This window comes from Suncus etruscus, chromosome 17, assembly GCF_024139225.1.
Source record: "Suncus etruscus isolate mSunEtr1 chromosome 17, mSunEtr1.pri.cur, whole genome shotgun sequence".
NCBI lineage: Eukaryota > Metazoa > Chordata > Mammalia > Eulipotyphla > Soricidae > Suncus > Suncus etruscus.
Window position 1 is genome coordinate 68,782,904 of NC_064864.1, and position 25,805 is coordinate 68,808,708.

Consider the following 25,805-nt stretch of genomic DNA (forward strand, 5'->3'; position numbering starts at 1 on the left):
CACTGGTGGTGGTAAAACCTTCGAGAAGGCTTCCAAATGCAGGGAGAGGCAGCCTGTGACCAGCTGCCACCAACTAGGACTTGTCCCTTCTCCGGTCCATATCTGGGGTCTGGGAGCAGCATTTTTGGGCTGCCTTGAGGTGCAAAGAACCCCAGCTTGTGCCACAGAATTTGATGGGGGAACCCCCGAGAAGCTTTGGGGGGGAGGGCACAGGGCTGGGCCCCTGCATATGGCCCTAGAAGGGTGAGAGGCCCAGTACTCAGACCACAGTGCCCTCTGCCCCCATGCAGGGCCAGCCTGGTTCAAGCAAGGCAAACCCAGTTGACCCCTGAGGGCAGGTGAGTGGAACCGCCACCCTTGCTCACCCTGGCACAGGGACCCCCAGAGGGACAGGGGTTAGGGGGTGGTTTTGTGGCCAGCAGATGACTTCCCAGCCCCCATAGGTATGACGGCTTTGGCCGGGCGAGGGCCTTGCGTGTGCCCTTAAGGCCAGTGGTTCTGGGGTGACTAGAAGCGGGAGGGGTGAAGGCACAGTGAGTGACCTGAGCTCGGGGGCCTGACATCCCCCGAGAAGAGGGACTCCAGGGAGCGCCACTCAGGGCTCCCGCCGTGCTGGTGCTGGTAAGACGGGGTGCCCCGCGACGTGGCATAGTGAGGCGGAACCCCCTCCTTCCAAGAAGCTGCCAGGTCTGCGTGGGGTTCGCCTGCAGCCAGCGGGCCCCTCAGTTCTGCTCAATCTGCTCAATGTCCAGCTCCCCATCCAGGGAGCAGGGGCTGCCCCGGACTGCGCTGCCCCGCCAGGCTGGACCCTCCTCCAGAGCAGTGCCATCGGGCTCCTCCCAGCCCAGCTCTTCCCTGCAGACCGGTGGCTCAGGAACGGGGGTCCCGGCTGGTGTCCTGCCCCCAGGGGCCGAGAGGAAGGTGGTCCAGGCACGGGGCCCGCCAATGTCCACGCCCACTCCCAGGCTGCTAAGGCTGCTGAAGGTCTGGCAGTTCTGTAAGGAGAGACATTGGGGGGTGTCAATCAATGCTAGAGCCCCCATCCCTGAGACCCGAGCACTGAGGGTTGGCCAAGGTTAACAGGCCCTACTCCCAGCAACGCCAGATAAGAATTGCAGGGTCCCAGCATTCCCCACAAGCCTCCTGCGGGGCTAGAGAGCCCCTCACTTGAGATCCACAGAGTCAGCTCCAAACCTGTGCTGCCCTCAACTAGGAGCAGCTGAGTCAGAGGCCAGAAGCCCGCTTACCCACATACAGCCACCAGGGGGCTCCACATTGTAGTTAGACCCATTGGACATGGACTTGGGGGGGGGGCGGTCTGTGTCCCTCAGGTATGAAATACTGCTGCCAGGACTCAAGCCTGGGCTCAATAGGGCTGCCACTGGGGACGACCACCTAGGCCTCTGGGGGCCTGAGGTAGCGTCTGGTGGACCCTAAGAGGAGTCCAGAGAGCCCTGCATCAGCCTCAGGCACTAGTCAGCTTCACATTTCCAGAGAAAGAAAATCCTCTTGGGCAGATAAGCAAATAAATCGCTGACCAGCTGAATCATCTCACTCTGCACGAGGCCCAGCTGAAGCACAGACGGGGTGAGCCAAGCCCACTGGCCACCTATGCCCAAACAGCTACCGCATGAGATCCCTCAATTCCAGCCCCAGACAACCTGAGGCTGACTCTGACAAATCCCCAACTTCTTCAGAGACTCAGTTTCCTGGCTACAGAGTTCACAGACATGGGGCTGGAGTTATAGCACAGTGGGTAGGGTGTTTGCCTTGGATGTGACTGACCCAGGTTTGATCCCTGGCATCCCATTTGGTCCCTGAGCCTGCCAGGAGTGATTCCTGAGTGTAGAGCCAGGAATAACCCAAATATCGCCAGGTGTGTCCCAAAAACAAAAAACAATTCACAGACATACTGGGGATAGGGACAGAACAGGAATGGCCGGTGTGTGTGAGGGGCACACTGTGGAGAAAAAACTGTAAGTAGGGATGGGGGTGGGGGGTCAACCTTGGAAAGGCACCAGAGGCACCACATGGTTGCCCTATCCCACAGCTCTAGAAACTACTTGGCAGAACTCAAGTCAAGAATGTCCTCCAGTGGCCAGCGAGGTGGCGCTAGAGATAATGTGTCTGCCTTGCAAGCGCTAGCCAAGGAAGGACCTTGGTTCGATCCCCCAACATCCCATATGATCCCCCCAAGCCAGGGGCAATTTCTGAGCACTTAGCCAGGAGTAACCCCTGAGTATCAAACGGGTGTGGCCCGAAAAACCAAAAAAAATAATAATAATAATGTCCTCCACATGTTATCTGATGCCATAGCAGTGTTCCCCCAGAGGGTAGCCCACTCTGCAAGGACACACAAGCACCATGCCTGGTACAAACCAGGGCCTCTTTGGGGCTCTGTGCCCCACATAGCTGTAGTGGGTTCTGTAGCACTGAGCTGCAAATTCATCACTCATCCAGACTGGCAGGCCCAGAGGAAGACTGGCCCACTCTTGTGGGGCACAGATGGTCTTGGACAACAGCTGGGAGATGGAGGAAAGCCAAGGGCAGCAGGACTGGGCCAGGGCATTATCGGGTTTGGACCTTCAGGGTATGAGCACACAATATAGAGTGAAGGGTGTGTGTGCTCAGAGGGAGGCAGAAGGGGAAAGAAAGGCCAAGGGCCAGAACTTTCCACAGACCCACATCTCCAAGTGAGACGTCCCAGCCCACGCACCCATCCAGTGTGTCTCCACTGAATACACTGTCTCTGGATCCACAGAATAGGGCTCATGCTATGCAGTTTGTCTACAGATTATGCAAAAGTGTGGCTGAAAAGGTCCTTCAGCTCAGGATGTAGGGACAGCAGGACCCCAGGGTGTGGGTGCCACTGACCCACTGAAGGTGTCCAGGGCACAGGGCACGTCCTTTGGGCACAGGTATGCAAACTTAGGATGCATTTCAGCTGGCCCCAGCCCAGGACTATCTGAAGGTCCCATTCATGATTTCCTGTCTTGGGAGAGAACTTTCCTTCTCCCAATAATCCACTATAAATCAAGGTGGGCAAGTGTGGTGGAAACAGGACTGAAGGATTCATCCGTCCCATAGGTCCCAGCTCAGAAAATTCCAGAAACCAGCAGTCTCCAAGCAGTGACCAAGTGTCCCCCAGAGCTTGGACCACAGCGAATCCTGGTCTCTCTCTTCTGGATCCAGGCAGAGACTCTGTCCCCCCAAGAAGTTAATGCCAAATGCTGGCTATGTCCAGAACCCCCTGTGGGTCACTGGCCAGGGACTCCAGCTCCAGGCAAAGCTGAGACCAGACCACACAAATGGGCACATAATACATACATGTACATGGACACACACACACACACCTCCCAGATGGTGCTGGGGTGAACCAGGGACCCCTTCCCACCAGCCCAGTGGCGTGGCCTGTCTGCCGTCTCACTCAGAAGCTGATCTGCTCATGACCAATCTAATCACCCCAAAAGACATGCAGGGCCCCAGAAATAGTCTGAGAGGGTTTCCTGGTTCTTGGTTCTGAGAATAGGATCCCTGAGGCCTTAGCGACTCAGGGCCTGCCCCCGTCATGCACACCGGGTCCATTCCTAAAGAACGCTGTCCCGAGTGTACCCTCCCCAGCAACCTCTCCAAGAAACAGCCTTGGGGACTCCAAGGTGTAGCTTCCCTGACGGTGGCAGGCCGAGCTGGGGGGAGGGGGTTCAGGCGCTGCAGGCCGGACCCTTCCTCCATTGGTGCAGGATCCCCAATCCTGGACGTGCATCGTGGGGACCAGGTTGAGCAGCAGGGTGAAGGGCCGGCCTCAGCGGCCCAGAATCCTGCGGCTGAGAAGGCGGCGGCCAGTGGCCTCGGCCAGCACGTCCCCACATGCCCGGGCAGGACCAGTGGCCACGGTGCCTGCTGGCGGCGGGCGTGGGACATTCCTGGGCCTGATGGTCCCACCCGGAGCGCAGGGCAAGGGATGTGAACTAGCATTTCTGGGCCGGGTGGGCAGAGTCAGGCCTGCGTGGTGGGCGTGGCCAGAGCAGGCCGAGTCTTAGTGACAATCAGTGGGATGGTCCTTCTGGGGCGTGGCCTGAGCAAAGAGCAGGGCCCTTGGTGGGCGGAGTCAAAGTGAGGTGGGCGTGTCAAGGACGTGACTAAACCTGAAAGGGGCAAATAGCGTGGCCTATACCATAGGGGTACCATGGACTGCGGGTGTACCCTGCGTTGTGGACGTGGCCATAGCCTGGGTAGGGCCTCATCAAGGGACAGGTAGGAGCCCGCAGTGGCCCCAGATCCTAAAAAGCCCAGGCAAGGCCTCCCAGGGTCCAAGCCCAGGGCAGGTGCTGGGAGACGGGTCTGAAGGGGCAGCGCAGTGACAGGAGGCCCCACAGACTGCTGGGGCACAGTGATGTCTGCAGATGGAGCAGGTAGGCAGACACACACACACACACACACACACACACACCATCTCAGGTCCCAGGAACCCCAAGTGGAAACCAGTCCAGGGCCCTGTGCAGTCCTTGGTACACACACACACACACACACACCGTCTCAGGTCTCAGGAACCCCAAGCATACACACCATCTCAGGTTCCAGGAACACACACACACACACACACACACACACACACACACACACACACACACACACACACCCCGTCTCAGGTCCCAGGGTGGAAACCAGTCCAGGGCCCTGTGTGGTCCTTGAAACACACACACACAACATTATGCAGCTTATAATGCTACCCAGCACACACACACACACACACACACACACACCCCGTCTCAGGTCCCAGGAACCCCAAGCAGGGCCCAAGGTAGAGAGACCAGTCCAAGGCCCTGTGTGGTCCTTGCTCCCGGTTCCCTCACAAACACGGGCACACATGCACCCATGTCACTCGCAGACATGTGCACACCCATGCTCATACTTCATCCTCGCACCCGCTCATCACACGGGCACACCCATGCTCACACCTCACACGTGCCACACTTCACTTGTACACCTTTACACATGAAATACATGCTCACACATGCAGTACACACCACTCAGGCACACACACAGGTACCCACATCTGACAGACATGCCGCTGCCACCATCATGAGGGCCAAGCTGAAGGCCCAGAGCTGCCAACCTCCAGGGTATGAGGAAGCTGCACTCTTCCGGGGTCACTTCAGCCCGGCCTAATAGCACTGAGGTGGGGAAGGGGAGGTCTCCCAGACACGAAATAGAGGCTCTTGGCAAGGGAGGGATGTGGGGCCTGTAAGTATAGACCAAGGGGCCAGGCCCAGCACCTGAGGGGACAGTGGGAAAGGAAGTGGGTGTGGGCACAAGTACCAACGGAAATGCCTAGAGAGAGCCCGTGAGATAGGCCCCACAGCTCCCCACATTATCTTGCCCCAGCCCCACAGCTCTGGGACACCAGAGCTTCTGAAAAGAAGGGAAGAGGAAGAGGCTCTGTGCTTGGGGACAGCAGTGGCGAAGGCACTGGGCTGGAGGGCAGGGGTCAGGGGAGAGGAAGGCACTGCTGCTAAACAGGGTGCCAGGGCCCCTCAGCTGAGGAGGGAGCTGCTGGGCTGCGGCTTCACAGCTCTGTCTGGGCCGGGCCAGTCCCATGAGAATATCCTGAAATCCAGGTGTCAATCACACCAGTCACTTCTGCCTCCAGGACAAACCCTGACCGATGCTATTTGGACAGGTAAAAATGCAGCCCAGGCTTCCTGGCTCACTCCCCCTACTGCCTGGGGCGCAAAGGGCCAAGCTCTGGGGAGCCCTTGTGGGGAACCACCTCAGGAGGGTAAAGATCCTACCAGGCCTGGGGGGGCTGAAGCCACATCCTGGATTAGTGGAGGATGGCCAGTACAGGGAGCTGAAGGGCCAGGGAGGCAGTGGAGGACCGTCAGGATGAACTGGCTAAGGGTCCCCAGCTACACCTCAGCCCCACAGACACAGGTACCAGGTCCTGAGATATGGGCTTCAGCTAAGGCTGTTGTGCCTGGGGTGAAACCCCTCTCCACGGCAACTTGCATATGTCCACATAGTTGCCAGACACCACCAGCAACCTGACCCCTACGCTGGTACCCTGTGACCAGACACCGCAGGAGGGCAGGAAGCCCAGTTCAGTTTATCCTCCGGCCCCCTGCAGGACACTGCCAGCTGGAACAGCTGCATAAAGCAGCCCCAGGCTGGCTACACCACCTCTGGTGAAAAGGGGTGTGTTCGGGAGCCCCCCACCTTCGTCTCTCCCCCATCCTGTGCCCAAGGCTCCTAAAGCCACCAGCACAACGCAGGACATGTGCATCTTTAGAATCACATATGCACCCTGAGTCCTCAGGCCCAGCCCCTTTTCAGAACCAAGAAGAAGCCCTGAGAAGACAAGTGCTTAGAACCAAGTGCTCCCTGAGAGCGGTGGACGACGCCTGCCCACTGCACACCCATCTGCAGCCCGGCCAAGATCAGGCGGGAAGAAGGCTTGTCACTGACAGATACAGGACACCACAGACGACATTCTCAACCAGGCCACTCTCGACGGGGCCAGGAAAGTCTGTTCTTAGTGACTGAATCATGTCCCAGACAAGTCTAGCTCTACGAGTGAAAGCCAAGGAGACGCAGCAACTTGTATGGGGCCAGACTCGGCACGAAGCTGTGGCCAAGAGTCTCCAACAGGCACAAGCCTGGACACCACCCGGGCACCGGAGGGATGGGAGGCTCCAGCCCTGACGTAGCACCGGGCCTGCCACAGTTTTGAGTACTTTCAGGTCTGGCTTTCCAGGCCAGATGAAAACAAAGGTGATCATGGTGGTGATGGTGGTTGTGATGGTGACGATGATAACAATGATGGTATTATGATGGCTGTGGTGATGGCAATCATGAAGGCAGAGGGGGTGAGGGGGACAGTGAGTGAAATTAAAGGCCTTGGGACCAGAGAGATATCACAGAGGCATGCAGAAGGTCGGTGGTTCAAATCCCAGCATCCCATATGGTCCCCTGAGCCTGCCAGGAGCGATTTCTGAGCATAGAGCCAGGAGTAACCCCTGAGCAATGCCACGTGTGACCCAAAAACCAAAAAAAAAAAAAAAAAAAATTAAAGGCCTTGGGATGATGGAGGTAGAGATGGATGATGGGGTGACAGCAGTCATACTGGCCATGAGGTGTTCTGGGATTCTGCGCCGTGCTTTATGGGGAGTTTTACATCAACCCTAAGTTATTACCTTCCCTATTTCCTGGGAAAATGAGATTCAGAGTTGATGCAGACATGAATTTCAGGGCTCTGGTGTGAGAGGAAAATTGGCCAGACAACCCCACCCCAATGATCAAACTAGTTTTCAAAGAGAGGTGGGTGGGGTGCAGAGTCATGGCCCATAGACTACAGCCCAGAGGAAGGAAGGATCCAGGATCATTTCCATCACTCCTGTTCTGGTCCATCTGGTCCCAGAGACCCATAGGCAGGAGCTGGACATGGCCCCACCAGGCTGAGAAGCCGAAAGATCAATTGGACCCTGGTGTTGAGGAGTCAGGCCAAGTCTGGGGCAGACTACCCCCCTTACAGAGTCTTTACTCCCAACCAGGCAGGGTAGGGTGGGACCTCAGCTGCTTCAGAAGGGTGAGTCCTGGGTGGGCCCGGGCTGCCAGCTGGGGGTCACAGCCAGAGAGGGGGGACATGGGCATTCCCAGCACTAATCCCCGAAAGGAAACGGTGTGCTGGGTGGACACCGGTCACATCAGCTCCCAGGACAGGCTTCACACTGTTCCCAAGTAAAATGAATCAGCAGCTGCCCATGACAGAGTCCACCAGAGCCCAGGACAGGAAAATTCGCGCCTTGGTGTCTCCATGGGTCCCAACCTACTGGCAGTTTCTTGGCAATTCCATGGCTGTCCTGCTTTCTTCTTTCTTTGCCTCCTGTCCTGACTCACCCTACTTGGCAGTTCAGAGCTGACAGTTCAACAACTATCTCAGGAAGTGGGTGAAACATCTCCCCCAGCACCCATGGTACCCACGGGGCACCATGATGAACCTGACAGAGAGGTTTACTCTTCCCTACCTCGCCTTCCTGGTTCAGCCTTTTACCCTCTAAATGTGGAGTCTTCGCCTTCGCAGTGCCTCCTTGTTGTCTGCGGACCCCAACAGCCACTTCTGAGATTTTTGGGGCGCACTGACAGTGAGTGGCTGTGTTCAGAGAATCGTCCCTCACCAACCTGACAGGCTGATCCTACTGAGAGGCCCAGAGCCCGCACTCCAGTCCCAGCTGGCCTATGCATAGGAACCTGACCTATGCCTAGGAATTCACTTGGTTTGTGTATTGAGAAACATCGGTACCTGCACCCTTTCCTCATCCTGCCTGTCTAGGGTCCTTCTGGGAGTAGCCAGGCCCTGGCTCAGCCCCATTCCAGCAATGGCCTCACAAAACCTGCTTTGTTTTTCGGGCCACACCCATCGAACTCTGTGCTCAGAAATCACTCGGGGGAAGAGGGCGCTCAGGGGTCCTATGGAATGCTAAGGATTGAACCCAGGTCAGCCAGAAGTAAGGCAAATGCCCTTCCCACTGTGCTATCACTCCAGTCTATCCATCTGTTTCTTGCTTTTTTTGGTTCTTTTTTTGTTTGTTTGGTTTTTTTTTTTTTTTTTTTTTTTTTTAGTTTTTGGGCCACACCAGCGTTGCTCAGGGGTTACTCCTGAGTGTCTGCTCAGAAATAGCTCCTGGCAGGCACGGGGGACCATATGGGACACCGGGATTCGAACCAACCACCTTTGGTCCTGGATCGGCTGCTTGCAAGGCAAACGCCGCTGTGCTATCTCTCCAGGCCCTGGTTTGTTTTTTTTTTTAGTTTTTGGGTCACACCCGGCGGTGCTCAGGGGTTACTCCTGGCTGTCTGCTCAGAAATAGCTCCTGGCAGGCATGGGGGACCATATGGGACACCGGGATTCGAACCAACCACCTTTGGTCCTGGATCGGCTGCTTGCAAGGCAAACGCCGCTGTGCTATCTCTCCGGGCCCAGTTTGTTTGTTTTTTTTTTTTGTTTTTTTGTTTTTGTTTTTGTTTTTGGGTCACACCCAGCATCGTTCAGGAGTTAATCCTAGCTCTACGCTCAGAAATCTCTCCTGGCAAGCTAGGGGGAACATATAGGATGCCGGGATTCGAACCATTGTCCTTCTGCAAGCAAGGCATGCTATCTCCATGCTTTCTCTCCAGCTCCTATCCACCTGTTTCTTTTTTTTTTTTTTTTTTTTTTTTTTTTTTTTTTTGGTTTTTGGGCCACACCCGGTAACGCTCAGGGGTTACTCCTGGCTATGCGCTCAGAAGTCGCTCCTGGCTTGGGGGACCATATGGGACGCCGGGGGATCGAACCGCGGTCCGTCTCCTAGGCTAGCGCAGGTAAGGCAGGCACCTTACCTCCAGCGCCACCGCCCGGCCCCTATCCACCTGTTTCTTACTGGGCAGAAGAAATTTTGCAAAATTTTTATGTGGTTCTAGGACTTTCTCTCCTGCCTTCTTTGAAAACATCAAACCATCTTTCCTCAAGTCAGTGTCTACCACATCTGCCAGCACCTGGGCTCTGCAGCTCCAACCCAGCTCTAGGGTTCCCCAAAGGGCTGCAGGGGTGTCGCCTCATCGTGGGTGTCTGTGTGGGATGCAAGTCAGAGGAATGTCCCCGTCCCGGTGTGGTGCCTCCAGCCTGGGACATCCTGCCACCCTCTGAATCTGGAGCAGTACACTGGCACCAAGGATCTTGTGAGCAGAGAAAATACCAGTGGGGGCCCCGGAGAGATAGCACAGCGGTGTTTGCCTTGCAAGCAGCCAATCCAGGACCAAAGGTGGTTGGTTCAAATCCCGGTGTCCCATAGGGTCCCCTGTGCCTGCCAGACAACCAGGAGTAACCCCTGAGCACCACCGGGTGTGGCCAAAAAAACAAAAAAAGAAAAAAAAGAAAATACCAGTGGGCAGTGGATATGAACCCGCACATGTGGCTGGATGGGGTCACCCCACTTCCAGCGTGGGACAGAATGAAGAGCTCCGATCCAAGCAGGAAGCTCTCACTCTACGCCTCTCACACCTCTGTGAAGGGGGCGGTGGGCATGGGGGATTCTGAGGTTCAGCAGCACAGGCCCTTGGGGTACCTGGGGCAGGGGGCTTCCCATCACCTTCTTTCTGCTCACAAATGCCCTTGAATCCAGGCTAGAAAATCATCCATTGGCTGCCTCCCGAGTGTCCCTGCTGCGTCCCTCTCCCAGGAGATCACACTGTTGTGGCAACACCGGCTGGGTCTGGGCCCCATGACCTTCCTGGCTGCTTAGGCAACATGGTAGTGGCAACACCTCAGGAGGTTCAAGGGGGAGCCTGTGCTGGAATAGGGGGTTCCTGCCAGGGGTATAAGTCCAGGGGACAGGACAAAGAATGAGGAAGAGAACCAGGCTCTGTCCCTGATCTCTCTGAATGATTCCCTGGTAGACTGCCCAGCCTCACTCCACACATAAGACAGGGGAACCTAAAAGGCATGCCCAAGGGGTGCACAGCTCCCAGACACACCCCCATACCTCGAATCCTGCACTAGGGCACCACTCAGAGATGCCTGGATAGGGCCACTTGGCTCTGAGATACCCACAACCTGGGACCCCAGAAGCTAGCTGCACACATGAGCGGGAGCTGCATGAGTGGAGAAGCCTGACCACTGCAGGCATCCCAAGGAGGAGTAAGAAGAGGAGGAGGAGGAGGAGGAGGAAAGGAGGAAGAGGAAAGGGAGAAGAGGAGGAGGAAGAGGCGGCTTATAGGCATCTTGGAGATAGGCTTGCAGGGCACAGGATAGTGGCTGATCCACCTGGGCCAGCCTCCTAATACTGGCTCTGCCATCTGAGCCACCATGTTCCCTCCCCCTTTTCCTGTGCCCCTCCAGACAAGCTACTGTGCATGGCCACCTCCGCTTCCCTAGCTGCTTCCACAGTGGGCAGATGAGGAGGTGACTGTATTTGAGGCTGAAGCCAGTCGGGCCTAAGCCCAGAGACTTCCAGGCAAAACACAGCTGCCCTGTACAAGACCAGGAGCCTGTGGCGTGAAGAGGCTCCCAACCCCAGCACACAGTGGGGAGAACAGAAGGCTGAACCAAAGAGACTACCATTCAAGGACAGCCCTGCCCAGAGTTATATACTGGGGTATCTCTCAGGACACCTCATACTTCAAAAATCCCAGACCCTGCTCTCCCGGTCTTGCCCGGGACCACAACTCTATGCCCCGGAATCAGGGCCCGCTGGCTCTCATGCTGCCCCCCCCCCCCAGGACCATGTTGAGCTGTGGCCATCCATGAACCCTCCCTCTGTGCTCCCAAAACAGACACATTCCCTGCCCAGCCTCACTGCAGGGAGACAGGATAGGGGGAAGGGGCTTGTCTTATACACAGCTGATTTCCAGTACTGGGCAGGGTCCCTGAGTCCTGCCAGAAATGAGCCCTGAGCACCACTGGGTGTACTCCCAAAATAAGACAAAAATAACTACAGATAAGGAAACCTCCCCCACTGCCCCATGAAAGCAGCCATTCTCCACTGGGAGAAAGGGATGGAGCTAGTCTCTACAGTGATGGGGGAGGCACTGCCCCTTTAGATGGTGCCATGCAGCCCTGGGAGTGGAGGGACGTACCTATGGACAGCACCGGCTCTTGAGCAAACTTGGCAGAAAGTCTGAGCTCGAGCCAGGCGTGTGCCTGCAACAGGAGATACTGACCTAGTTCTGGGACTCACGAGATGAAGGGGAAGTGAGAGGAAAGAGAAGAGGAGGGAACCCCAGTAGAGTCAGGAAAGGGGTTGTGCAGGCAGCACCAAGTATACCCCACCTGCCCAGAATGCCAACATGGGGACCCCATGACTACATGGCCCGAGTGCATGGACCCAAGGAATCACATGACCCCGTATGTGCCAGGCCATGGTCCGCCGACCCACCTGCCCAACCAAGGACAAGTGGCTTAAGTGTCCATGATCTGTGGCCTGAGGACACTCAGTGAAACAGTGACCAGACAGACCCTATTTCCAGACAACTTCTAAGGACATCAGAAAAGATGCCCAACCCCCACACCTTCCAACCGCATCCTATAGACCGGCTGTGGAATCAGTGTGAGTCAAGCAACATCACGCCTGGCTGTGGGCAGCTCGTGACCATCAGGGGATGGGGACGGGTCTGTGGGCAGCTCACAGCCGTTGGGGAGCTGGGCCAGGTCTGGACACTCTTGCAGTCAGCTCTGGCTCCGTACTGGCTCTGGGTCTCAGTGGACAGCGGACAGTGGCCCTTGATGCCAGCCAGGCTGCCTCTTTTTCTCAGGAGAGGAGCCCGAGAAGGCAGAGCATCCCTGGCCCATCCCAAGCTCTTACCTGGGCCATCTTGGCCAGGTCCAGTGACGGCCGCGGCTCCAGCACCTCCTCTGGCCGCCTTCGCTTCACACCCACCTTCCGGTCGTTGAGGACGCAGGGCTGGGAGCGGCTCCGGGCGAGCCCACTGGGACGACGGGCCAGCTCGGGCGTGGATGCGGGAGTACTGCTGGCTGAGGGGGGCCCATCCCCGGAGAAGGAGAAGCGCTCATGGGAGCAGGACAGGGAGCGCTGCAGGTCCAGCCGGGCCCCTCCAGTGAGGCTACAGGGCTGGGGCCGGGATGGTGCTAGGGGGCCAGGGCAGGGTGAGCGGGCATCAGGGCGAGACGGCAGGCTGAAGCTGGAGCTGCGCTGCATGGGAGCCCCTGAGAAGCGCTGCACGCTGCCCCCGCTGTAGCAGCGCCGCTTCTCCACTGGCGTCCACACCCGTGAGCCCAGTGGCCGCCAAGAGCTCCGGCAGCTGGACAGTTCATCTGAGAAGGACAGGGAACGGCATGGACGCTTGCTGGGGGGCGCCACCGGGCCCCCACTAGCGTCACTGAGACTCAGGTCCTGGATGAGATTGGTGACGGCGCAGGCGGCGGCTGCGGCGGCCTCCTGCGTCCACAGGGCCCCAGTCGGGCACCTCTCGGGGAAGCCCTCCCAGAGGCTAGCACCCCGAGGCTCTGTCTGCAGGGGGCACTTCCCGTCCAGGTCTCGCCATCTGCCGTTTTCTGGAGGCAAATGACAAGAGAGAAATCACAGGGCTGGTAGGAGGTGAGCGTATCAGTACCTGAAACCATCCCCGGCCAAGGGTCAAGCCCACTTGGCTAGACACGACCTGTAGGAGACCGGCCAGACAGAGGACCCAGCCCTAAAAAATTCCAGAATGGCTAGAAGGGATACCACGAGACCTGAACATTCAAGACAGGCTGGAAGTGGGGGGGGACCTTCAGCCCTGAATGTTCCAGACCTCCTGGTCTATTCAGGCCCATTCATTGAACAGGATGAGCTGGTACCAAAGATAGTTTCCCACAGACAGCATTTCTGCTGCTCAGAATCCGACCTTGTTCCCTTCCACAAGTCCCTATGTTCTTTTCTAGAAGTTTCCCTGTGAACTGTGTCATGTTGAAGGTTTTTGGGGGCCACACACAGCAGCACTCCAGGCTTACTCCTGACTGTGCTCAAAAATTGCTCCTGGCAGGCTCAGGGAACATATGGGATTTCAGGAACCGAAACTGATTGGCTGTAAGGCAATTGCTCTCCTTGCTGTGCTATTGCTCTGGCCCCAGGATGAGGATCGAATCAAGGATAACAGGCCAGGCCGTTGGCCAATCCCCACTGTCCCCTAGGCTGATCTCAGGAGAGGAAGAAGTTTGGAGGGGCCCAAAGTCATCTTACGGCCCTTTCTGGGGAAGAGTCATGTGGGGCCATGAAGCCAGGGAACACTTGTGCTGGACACAGCAGGACCCCCACTGTGTAGGACCCCACTCTGCAGGTCCCCCACTGTGAACAACCCCACCCTACTCTCCAGAGATACATATGTGGCAGCTCCTGGGCCACTGAGACCCATAACCAGGAACCAGGGCTCCACCAATAGCTGTGGGTCTGTGAGGGACCCAGGACAAAGCTGACTGTTCCTGGGTCCCACTGTCTCTGGCCATCAGAAAGGGCCACGCCCCTCCCCCCAACACACTCAAATGGTTCCTGGGGCAGTCAGGCCCCTGTGGCTGGAGTATAGGGATAAGGGCCCACTTGAGCCATAGCTGCCACCCTGTGTCCAGGACAGCCAGGTGGCCATGGGCCATCCAGGGGGCAGCCTGCCTGCTCTCAACTCATTGTTTTCTATCTTTATCGCTTCCAGGAGTCCCAGAGAAGAAAAGGACAAACAACTGGGCTATGTTTAGGCCCATGTTTTCCTGGGGCCTCAGGGAACAGAGAGAAATGTGCTGGGTCGGGTCATGAACAAAAGAAACAGGAACAGCAGCTCATTTTCAATGGCAAGTTGCCCCAGCGTCCGGCCTCGCAGCAGGCTGCACAAAGGCCTTGGGGGGCTCTAAGGGTGCCGGATACCCCCACGCCTCTGGCAGACTTGCTCCTGCACAAACAGCCATAACTCTCGGAGAGGACAATGGCCATGGTGTGGAGCGTCCTCTGGCCGGGGGTCACTGGAGGGGAGTAAAGGACGTGGGCCAGGCACCGCAGCAGGCACAGACACAGGATCACAATCTCACAGGGAAATGAAGGGACAAGCAAACTGCCTGGTCCAACACTACCAGCAGGCCCCTCGAGTCTGAGTCCATCCTAGACAAGAGACCCTGGCCCCTCATAGACCCACACGGGCTACCCCAGGGGTTCCCAAAGCCTGCAATTGGAACCAGATGCACAGTCCATCTGGTGACATTTAAAATGCAGATTTGCGGGGCCAGAGAGATAGCATAGCAGCATTTGCCTTGCAAGCAGCCGACCCAGGACCTAAGGTGGTTGGTTCGAATCCCGGCGTCCCATATGGTCCCCCGTGCCTGACAGGAGCTATTTCTGAGCAGATAGCCATGAGTAACCCCTGAGCACTGGCGGGGTGGCCCAAAAACCAACTAAATAAATAAATAAATAAATAAATAAATAAATAAATAAATAAATAAATAAAATGCAGAATTGTGGGGCCAGAGAGATAGCATGGAGGTAGGGTATTTGCCTTGCATGCAGAAGGACGGTGGTTCGAATCCGGCATCCCATATGGTCCCCTGAGCCTGCCAGGAGAGGTTTCTGAGCGTAGAGCCAGGAGTAACCCCTGAATGCTGCCGGATGTGACGCAAAAAAACCCCCAAAAAATAAATAAATAAAATGCAGATTTGCAAGACCAATGGGCATGGGGTATGCACAACACTGACGTGCCAGATCGCAGGTGCTGACTCACTGCTTGAGCTCACTGCCTTCCCCACCCTTCGAGCCCAGCATCCCCAGCCCTACCCCTCTCAGTCCTTACGGGGACCAGTGGGAACTTTCTCTGCAGGCTAAGCAGCCTGACCGACTCCAGAGAGAGCAGCCAGGCAGGACAGGGACCAGACTCAAGCAAGGCAGGGGCGGCTCATTCACAGGGGTCTCCAGAAGGCCTGGCAGTGCCTCCTCACTGAAAGACACAACCACATTCCAGCTCCATTTCTAGTGGGGAGCATCCAAGGCTCCACCCCCACAGGCACCAGGATAATGGCCCCCAGGCAGGGAGTGACACTCCCGGCGCCACAGAGGGCAGGCCAGGATGCCATGGGGTCAGCCTGGCATCTTGCAGCACACTCCACACCTCTTCCCACTCATTGTGATTTATTTCAGACACAATTTTGTTTACCACCCAGATATAAGCCAAACAAGAGAAAGGGGCAGGGAACAATAGTGGGTAGAGCATTTGCTTTGCATGCGGCTGACCTGGGTTTGATCCCCTTTATCCTATAGGGTCCCTCGAGCCTACCAGGAGTGATTTCTGAGTGCAGAGCCAGGAGAAACCCTTAAGCACTGCCGGTGTGGCCCCAAAACAAACCAATACAAAATATATACATATATATTTTATTAAATGAGGGAAATGAGGGGCCGGAGTGATAGCATAGCAGTAGGGCATTGACTTGCACACAGATGACCCAGGACAGACTGGGTTCAATTCTCGGCATCCCATATGGTCCCCAAGCCTGCCGGGTGCGATTTCTGAGTGCAAAGCCAGGAGTATCTTATGTGTGCCTCCAGGTATGGCCCTCCCCCCAAAAAAATGAAAAAAGAGGGAAATGAATGTCTTTCCTGCACACTTTAAGGACTGAAGCTGGGTGATCCCCCTTTTCACAAAAATCTCTGGTCAGAGAGAAATGGTTTTAGTGACCCACAAATAGGTGAAGAGCCTAGACCAATGTCTGGTCCATTACTGTCCAGTTTTTGTCCATCTCTGTCCTAAGGCACCTAAAACACTTTCATGCCTGGAGATCACATGCCGCTTTCCAGGCTAACTGTAGTCAAGTCGAAATCTCAGAGCCACCAAATTTTGGGGCTGATCATCAAAATCCAGACAAACCTGGAAGTTTGATCCAGCTCAGGCCACCAAAATATTTTACAAGTAATTTTTTATCTATTGGGGCCGGAGTGATAGCACAGCGGCAGGGCTATCTAGGAAGAATCATGGTTCGATCCCCTGGTATCTCATATGGTCCCCCAAGCCAGGAGCGATTTCTGAGCACATAGCCAGGAGTAACCCCTGAGCATCAAGGGTGTAGCCCCAAAAGCAAAATAAATGAATAAATAAATAATGGATATTGCTTCTGTTCACAGCAGCCTCTGTGATCCCTGCCTAAGAAATAATTTGCATTAATAACAATATAGTGGGGCTGCGGAGACAAGACAGCAGGGAGAGTGATAGTTCAATCTCTGGCATCCCAGTCGGTGTCCACAGCACAGAGCCAGGAGAAAGCCCTCGGCATCATTGTGTGGCCCCAAAAGCAAAATAAAAGCAGAACTAATTTAATTCCGTAACTCCTAGGCTATCTTCGCTTTATGGACTTTTTGGCTTTGGCTTTGGCTTTGAGGCCACATACCAACACTCAAGAATCACTCCTGGTAGTGTTTGGGGGATCCCAAAATTGAACCCAGGTTGGCCTCATGCAAAGCAAACACCCTCCGCCCAGTGTTCTCACTCCAAACCTGAAGGGAGGGTCTCAGAGAAGTAATTAACTCCCAGGACTTGGAGAAAACACCCCTAAGGACAGCACTAGAGGGGCAAGCCCCAAGGGGGGTACTGATGCCTGGGCCTCCCCCCAGGGCAGCTATACCCTAGGCCTTCCTCTCCCCCTAGCATAGAGAAAGAGGGGCAAGGCAGCACTCTGGGCTGAGCTCTTGCACAATGCATAGGGCAGATGCCATACCTGGCCCAGGCAGAATATATGACCCCTTCCGACCCTGAGGGCCAGGTCCCCAACTGGCAGGTGTGGGCAGGGGACAGAGCAGGGTGTTGTTTAAAGCAGGGTCTGGGGGGATTTGAAGGCAGAACTGGGGAGCAGGGCCCAAGGGTCACCACCTGTCCCTCAGGCCTATTCCTCAGGACAGCCACCAAAGAGTCGTTAGATGGAACTGGAGGTCCTGTCACACTGCTCCCACTTTCTCGGAAGAATCAACAATGCCCCTCAAAGCTAGTGACTGACAGAGGCTGTTGGCCTGTCCCTGCACCCCATTGTCTTAGTGTCCCTGTGCAGGTGGACCCCAAGCCTTCCCACGTGCACAAAGTCCAGGGCACCACATGGTGGGTGGGGAGCCACAGTGATCCTGCAATTAGGGAGACTAAGGCAGAACACAGAGTGGGCACCTGGGAGTACCTGTCTGGCACAGGGCAGGTCTGGGGTGGTTTATATCTCAATGCTCAGTACCCAAAAACTGTCTTGGCCCATGTGTCCCCACAGGGGTAGGAGTGACTGGGCAAGGAGAGGGGCCAAGACCCCAGACAGGAATCGAATGAGCTGCTTCCTGCCAGGCCCTGAGCCTGCACCAACATCTCATGCAGATGACCCCATGGAAGGCTCTAGAATGCACGTATCAGCACCCAGAATAGCCCCTTCCCCAGCCTTAAAGTGCTTGCGGAAGAACCAGTACCGAGGGCCCAGCCCAAGAAAAGGGTTTGTGGGGCCTCCAGCCCCACCCCACATGTCCAGGTGGACTTGGCCACTAAGACAAAGGAGAGACACGTGCACCAGGTATGAACTGCAGGTACCCCAGGGCGGGGTTGTGGCAGCGCCCAGACTTATCTCGGACTCTGTCCCAGAGCATCTTCTGCAGAAAAACAAGCCTTGAGTCATTCTACTCCCTGCAGAAAGCTAGTGTGTTCACCCCTTTCCCCCCCACCCTGGGGGGAGGCTGCACCCCGAGGCACTCACCCGCCACTGCACAGGAGAACAGGGTCGGCCCGTGACTCATCTTCTTTGGCGTGTGCTGGAAACAACCAGAAAAGTGATTCGTTCAGGGGCCACCCATCGGGGCTGAGCCACAGTGCTCAGGGAGGGTGCCCACTGCCACCATCTGCTCTGAGGGGCACTGAGAGGGGCAGGGCAGCCTCTAAAGTCATGGGGGTTGTTAGGAGCCCAGGAGCCCAGCAGGTTAACAGGCATGAGAGATATGGGGACGGGGGCAGGTGCTCTCCACAGGGGAGAGGCCCTGGGGGCTGAGTGGGCCCCTGCCTCAGAGCAGCTGAGCAGTGGGATGACCTCCACCCTGGCCCCGGCCCCCCAGGCAGTCTCAGAACCGAAAGAGAAACCCCAGAGGCTGAGCAGGCTCTCTGCACGCTCTGGCTGCTGAACTCAGGCACACTGTTTCCACAACAGCTTCCTGCCACTCTGCATGCCCCACCCTTCACAGGCAAACCCCCCCCAAGCATGCACGCGTGCGCGCACACGCACACACACACACACACGCACACACACACACACACACACACACACACACACACACACACAGCTGCAGGCTTTGGGTGAGAAACAGCCAGAAGCCCCAGCAGAACCTCCAGGCCAGCCACTCGCTCCATAACTGCAGTGCCTAGAGGGGCCCAGGCCCCACTGCGTGATCTAAGAATGGATGAGGAGATGTAGCCAGGCGAGCACAGAGAAAATACTCACACTCATGTATCTACATACATGCCCACATAGAACAAATTCATGCACACACAGATACACAGAACACACTCATTCACACAAACACTCAGATATATTAACTCAAAGAACACACACTTATCACTCATGCATACACAAAGAACACACAGAACATACATACACCCAGACTCATTCACACACACAAAGAACACACACTCATGTACACACAGAATATACTCATTCACACTCACATACACTCACACGCACAACTCTCACACACTCTTTTTCACTCCCGTCAAGGCTGATCTCACAGGGCGAGAGACACTCTCACCCCGGCAACAGGCTCTGGCTTCTGAGGAGCCCAAACACCAACACCAGGGCACAAAGTGGGCAGGAACGTGGCTCTGGCGCCTGGCGGGGAGGGTGGGGCCTCCTGGAGCACCTGGCCCCCCAGATAAGAGGGTGGGAGCACCTGCAACCAACTCCTGGCCCGGCCCCCAGCTGCCTGATTCGGGGACCTTTGCGCCAGACCAGAGCCCGGTGTGCTCGTTCACCTTCTGCTTACAGTGCCCCAGCACCCCACTGCCAAGCTCCCCAAAAGGGCCCCCCTTGGGGATGGAGTAATCGCACTATGGAGAGAGTGCTTGCCTTGCATATGGCTGACCCAGATACAATCCCCAGAATCCCAGAGGGTTCCCAAGCCTGCCAGGAGTAATTTCTGAGCACAGAGCTGAGAGGAACCTCTAAGCACTGCTGGGTATGGCCCAAAATAAATAACAACAAAGCAAAAATATAATAAACAATAAAACACAAAAGTTCCTCCAAAGCCAGGCAGGACCATAGCTTGAGGCTAGCTGCCTCTTTGGGCCTGCCTATCCAGGGCCACTTGGGGACCATCTCGGGGACATCACAGCCACTACCCAGAGAAGCTAACTTTGACAAACAGCCCTGCTCACTTCTCTCCAACCTGATTCTCTGCTGGTGACCAGCTGCAGCCTTGTTCCTTCTCCTGAGCCCAGGTCAGCCGGGAGCTTCTTCGCTTGCATGGCTGCCCCCAGCCCCCACAATGCCAGGGCAGTGAGAACAGCAGGAAGGATTTCCTGGGAGAAGAGGCTGGCAGCAGGGGATCAGCCATGGCAGGGACCAAGGAGGTCCCAGAGAGCCCCAAGTTCCGAGCTCTAACCAGCAGGTCCCACACTGACTTTTTTGGGGTGCGGGGGCCAGTGTGTGGGCCCAAAAGAAAAAGAGCCTCAAGCATGTGCTGGAGGAAACAAGGATTCTTGTGGGCACCAGCCTGGGAGAGCCACACCCTGGGTGCACAGAAAAGGGCAAAGCTGTTTCCGGTCCAGCTGGAGGCCTTGGGGAGCAAAGGCTCCCCCAGCTCTCACTAGGGTCCAGCCTGTGGCGATGAGGCCAGGCCAGACCGTGTCCATGTCCTGCGTGCAGCTGCGGGAGGGGCTGGAAGTGCCGAGGTCAGCGTCTGGGCCGGCGGCCAGGGCAGGGCTCATGTTAGAGCCGGAAAGAAAGAGCGACTGCGAGGGAAGTGGGGTAAAGGGAACTACAGTGCTCGGCCTGAGGCCTGCTCCAGTGGGGCAGTGGGGCTCATCCCAGGTTGGCCATAGGAGGGCAAGAGGCATGGGAGAGGCCCCCAGGCCCTGAGGACCTCCCCTGGCTGCCAACAGGGGCAGGTGGGGCACCAGGCAGGACTCAGCAGGAATGGGGCGATGTCCCCTTTATCTCCAGCCCCCCAACTGAGACTTCTGAGTCAGGAGATAGTGCATGAGCCCTTGCCACACCCGGGCAACTCCAGTCCCGATACAGTGTCCTTCCCCCCTGGGGCAGGGCTGGGCACTGCACTGTTGACCCTGCCACAATGTTCCGGCCTGCACAGGGGTACCAGCCGGGGAGATGCCCTCAAAGACCTATTCTTTCCCTCCTCACATCTAATCAGGCCAATCAAGCTCACCTCCTCCTGCTCTCAGCAGCCCCAGGCTGGTCCTACCCCCCCTCCCAACCCCCAGCACTTGTTCCAAGCCAAGTAGCCCATTCCTGCTAAGTCCTGCCCAGCACTTCACCTGCCTCTCTTGGCAGCCAGAAGCCCACAGGGCCTTGGGGGCTCTCACACGCCAAGAGGGAGTGAAGCCATTTCCGTACCAGCTCAGGGGGAAGGGTCCCGCGTGCCGTGGACCCCGATGCTTGGCTGTCGAGGCTTTTCCTCAGGATCATCACCATGGTCAGGACCTCAGGCGTTGGGCTCCACCCTGGGGTGGCCACAAGCCATCTCAGGGGCACAAAGGCAGAGCCAGCCCCAGGCTCCTCGTGGTTGTCACCCCGGACAGGGCCTCCTGGGACAGGACACGGCACTGGACGGCTCCCTGGAGAGGCGAAGAAAGACAGTAAGGAGCATGGGTGGGGCGCAGGGCACCATGGGACATGCCAAAAAGGTGCATTCTGGGTAGCACCGAGGTCCCCACTGAGGGCTGTAGGATGTCCCCAGAGCCAAGGTAAGTCCATGTCATCTCCATGGGTCACAGTTATGGCAACCTCAATGGCCACCACTATCATCACCTAGCTGGAACCCCAGAAGATCCAAGGCACCCACTATCCTCCCAGAAAGGCGCTCAAATATGCCTGCAGGAAGGAGCCTTTCTGCTGTGTCCCCCAGAATGAACCCAGCACCAGGACACTGGCCAGCCTCCTCATGCTGACAGTAGTGAGGCCCCTTGCAGCTTCTGGCAGGGATGGGATATGTCCCCTCCTTCCCTGGACTCATCTTGCCCAGAGCCAGTTTGAAAAAGTTGACTCTTGCCCTCACACCCCTTTTTTCTGTGGATGCTCCTTCAGAGACAGTAGGGTGTACAGGGAGCTCAAGAGAAGATGGACTAAAGGTGTGACCTGAGAAATGAGGCACCAGAAACAAGCCCTTTGCTTTGGGCTGGGAGACAGCCCTAAATCTGTGACCCTTGTAGAAGGGAACAGCGAGGAATGTGCCAGCGACCATCAGGTTGTAAACCTTATTTTCCTGTTTACTCTGATCGGCTGCAGTGCCCATTATGGGCCAGCTAGCACAAGAGACAGGTGCCCTCTACCAGTCCTTGAAAATAAGCCCCCCCCCAGTACAGAAGCAGGAGCCACCACCTGCTCTGACTCAGCCTCCAAGTGCTCTTTGCTCAGACTTGGCCACAGCATGTCGGCCAGCCTCATGGATACTAGGCACAGCCTCATGAGCCGAGGGGTGCTGGTCACATGGCCCTTGGCTTAAAGCAAGGCTCTATACTTGGGGTGGCCGGGCTGAGCCCCAGATACCGTGGATCTGCACTCTGGCTTCGTCAATCCCTCCTGGGCAGTGACGGGTCTGGTATCTCACTGCAAAGCCTGGCACCACCCCATCCATGAGGGACATTAGGCCCTGTTGAAGGACGATGCACTGCTGTTACTCCGCCTGGAGGATGCTGCAAGTCACTCCTGGTCCTGGGTCCCAGATTCTGAGCAGCTAACATTTGCCCCTAACAACACCCAGCAGGAGTGCCTTGTGGCCCGGGGGAACCCAGGATAGCCATCAGGCTGAGCCTGTTGCCAAAGAAACACAGGGTCCACATGGCAGCTGCCCAAGAGCTCCATCCCTGTTGGAAACCCCTTAGGTGCCCAGGGCTTATGAGGGAGGCAGTAGGCCATGGGGGCCAGAAATATAGCATGGCAGGAACTGGCACATGGCTGACCCAGGTTTGAGCCATGCCAGGTGTAAAGAGAAGAGTTAAGAGAAAGCAATGCCAGTTGTGGTTTCAAATAAATGAAACAAGACTAGGTGCCTAAGTGATAGAATAATGGAGAGGGCATTTGCCTTGCACACGGTTGACCCAAGTTTGATCCCCAATCCAATAGGGTCCCCCAGGCCTTCTAGCAGTGAGCGTAGAGCCAGAAGTAACCCTTGAGCATCACCAGATGTGGCCCAAAAAACAAAGGAAAAAAATCAAGACAGGAATCCTGGGAGGTGGTCAGCAAACAAGGGTGCTGTGAGAGGCAGAGGGGACCCTTGCCCATGGGGTCCCCGAGTCCTCTGCAAAGGGACCCCCAGGGGCCTTCCACAGCTCTGTACAGGACCATGGCAACTGTTTTTACCTGACCATGGGAGGGGACAGGCTAAAACCTGTGTAACAGCCCAAAGAAGGGTGTTCACCACTCAACGGGGGGGGGGGGGGGGCCCTATGCCACAAAGGGACTGGGGACTAATGTTTGGGGTAGAATGAACTTGGCCAGGCACTGGTCTATGAAGAACAGTAAGAGAAGAGGCAGCTGGAGAGAGCAGGGTGGGCTAAGGGCGAGTGGGTAGACGGCTTGGGCACAAGGACCCACTAGGAAGGCTCTGGATAGAGCCCCCTATGCTGCACTGGCTTTTAGGAAAATCTCCACTCAGTGTCCCCCAGAAACCATCACCCTTGTGTACCAGCACAAACAGGAAGTGGCCCTCAACTGCACTTTAAACTCCTGGCACCCCCACCTTGGCAAAGGCTGCTCTCAGCTGAGGGAGACGGACAGGTGCAGCGTGGGGGACCCTGGGGTGGAGTTGTGAGTGTGAGACGGTTTTAAACACTCTCAAAAACCCGTTCAAGCTCGTTAGCTCCAGAAGTGGGGTGAAGCGTGTCCCCCAGGTGGTGACAGCTGCAGGGGCTGGAGTGATCTGGGGCAGGAGGAGGGGAGCACAGTAGGTGATTCCCAGGAGGGTGCTAAGTTTCTTTCCTAAAAGGGGGTTGGGAGGGCCCGGAGAGATAGCACAGCGGCGTTTGCCTTGCAAGCAGCCAATCCAGGACCAAAGGTGGTTGGTTCGAATCCCGGTGTCCCATATGGTCCCCCGTGCCTGCCAGGAGCTATTTCTGAGCAGACAGCCAGGAGTAACCCCTGAGCAATGCCGGGTGTGGCCCAAAAACAAACAAACAAAAAAAAAAAAGGGGGGGGGGTTGGGAGGCCAGAGCAGTTTGGGGCACTCTGGGCAATAGTACAGTCCATCCCAGTGGCGCATTCTGGGGCTCAGTGAGGCAGATCGAGACCAGCAGGGCCTGACCCAATCTGGAGAGCCCTGGGCATGCTTTGATATGTGGCGTGGGCTCAGCCATATTCACCAGGGAATGCCAGACTCTCGCCACTGGTACCAGGTGCAGAGCCCAGCCTGGGGAGGAGCAGAGGCAAGTTCTGGAAGGAAACCAAGGCCCTGCCGTGGCGCAAGGTGACTCAATCCCACAGGGGGACAAGGAGAGTGGTGGGGAAGGTGGCAGCCTTGCCTCGAGCCCAGACCCTGCTCAGACCAGACCACCTGCCACCACACAACACACATTGTTCCTCCCAACCCCAAACCCTGCACCAGAAACACTTGTCATTTTGGTGAATGGGGCAAATTGAGGGGGTGGGTAACACCACGTGGTGCTCAGGGGCTGAACATGGCCCATTAGGGATACAACCCCTGAGCCATCTAGATGGCCCTGACCCAGGTACTTTACACAGAGCAGCTTGTGCCCTATCCAATACCCTCCTCAGCAGACAGAGGAAGGTCCTCTAAAGACACTGCCCCCATATGCCCCTCTCCGTAGGCTCACCTCTTCTCAAACACTCACTCCAAAGACTAAGCCACTCTAAGTTCCTACAGCCTAACAGGGAGGGGCCAGTGTAGACAGGAAAGATGAGCCAGGAAGGAGGGGCCTTGGGCCTGCCTTCACCAAATCTCCAGAGAAGGGCGCAAACACGTCAAGGACACTTAATGACTCCATTTACACAGCACCCTAGAAAGAGCAGACAGACGGGGAGCTACCGGGGACTCGGGGGTGCAGGGGAGGGGCAGAGAGGGGCCGTGCCGTGGGTGGTTCTGAAAGGCTGTGGGAGGTCAGGGGATGGAAATGCCCGTATCTTGCCGGAATCTGTGCCAATTTCCTGCTGGTGAACCCACAGTTTTGCAACTGGCTGCCAGGGGGCAGCCAAGGAAGGCAAGGCAGAGCGGGGTGGGCACAATGGGCAGGTGAGAGACTGGCGGTGGTGTCTGTCAAAGGGCAGTGAGGAAGCTCTGCTCAAGGGAACTTCTCTAGGATCCTTTATCACTTTTTGAGGGCCACACTCGGGGTGTTCAGCTCCTACTCCCAAATCTGTGCTGCCATGGGGGCAAGGAGAACAATGCTCCTGGCAAGTGCTGAGAACTTTGTGCTGCTGGGATGGACCCAGGGCCACCGGCATGGAAGAGCACAAACTCCTGCCCCAAGAGCACTCTCTCCTGAGCTCCTTCATACGCATTTTACTTCCGTTTTGTTTTGTTTTTGTTTCTTTTTGTTTTTTGGGTCAGGGGTTACTCCTGGCTCTACACTCAGAAATCACTCGGGGGGGGGGGGGCAGGCTCGGGGGATCATATGGGCTGCTGGGAATTGAACCGCCCTCTTTCTGCATGCAAGGCAAACGCTCTACCGCCATGCTATCTCTCCGGCCCTACTTCTGTTTTTGTTGGTGGGGACACACCCGGCAGTGCTCAGGGTTTATTTCTAGCAATGATCAGTGGATAAATCATATGTGGCACCTGGAGATGAAAACTGGACCAGGACAAGCCTCGCCTGATGACGCTCCCTCCAGCCCAGACACAGCACAAGCCCACCGGCCCATAATTAGGGGTTGATCTCTGCAGGAGATCAATCAATTACCACATTCAATCAATTTTATTTTGTTTTGTTTGAGCCCCACCCAGAGCTCAGAGCTTACTCCTGACTCTGTACTCAGGAATCACTCCTGGTGGTGCTCAGGGGACCACCTGGGATGCCGGGAATTGAACCTGGGCCAGCTGCATACAAGGCAAATATTCCCCCTGTACTCTCTCTGGCCCCGGTCACTCAGCTTAGTCGGGAAATAAAAGACACAG

At 56.4% G+C, this 25,805-nt stretch overlaps 1 protein-coding gene across 2 annotated transcripts in view; it reads right to left on the reverse strand.

Annotated features, from left to right (window-relative positions):
- Nucleotides 1-142: 142 nt before the first annotated feature.
- FAM53B (family with sequence similarity 53 member B) overlaps nt 143-25,805 on the reverse strand; it is a 45,051-nt gene continuing 19,388 nt past the window's right edge. For both annotated transcript variants that reach the window (XM_049764484.1, XM_049764483.1), the window contains exons 2-5: nt 21,074-21,294; nt 18,212-18,266; nt 12,336-13,045; nt 143-995 (exon numbers count right to left, since the gene is read on the reverse strand). In XM_049764484.1, coding sequence (XP_049620441.1) covers nt 723-995; nt 12,336-13,045; nt 18,212-18,266; nt 21,074-21,151 — 1,116 coding nt within the window. In that variant the 5' untranslated portion in view covers nt 21,152-21,294 and the 3' untranslated portion in view covers nt 143-722. The remainder of the gene's footprint in view (nt 996-12,335; nt 13,046-18,211; nt 18,267-21,073; nt 21,295-25,805) is intronic.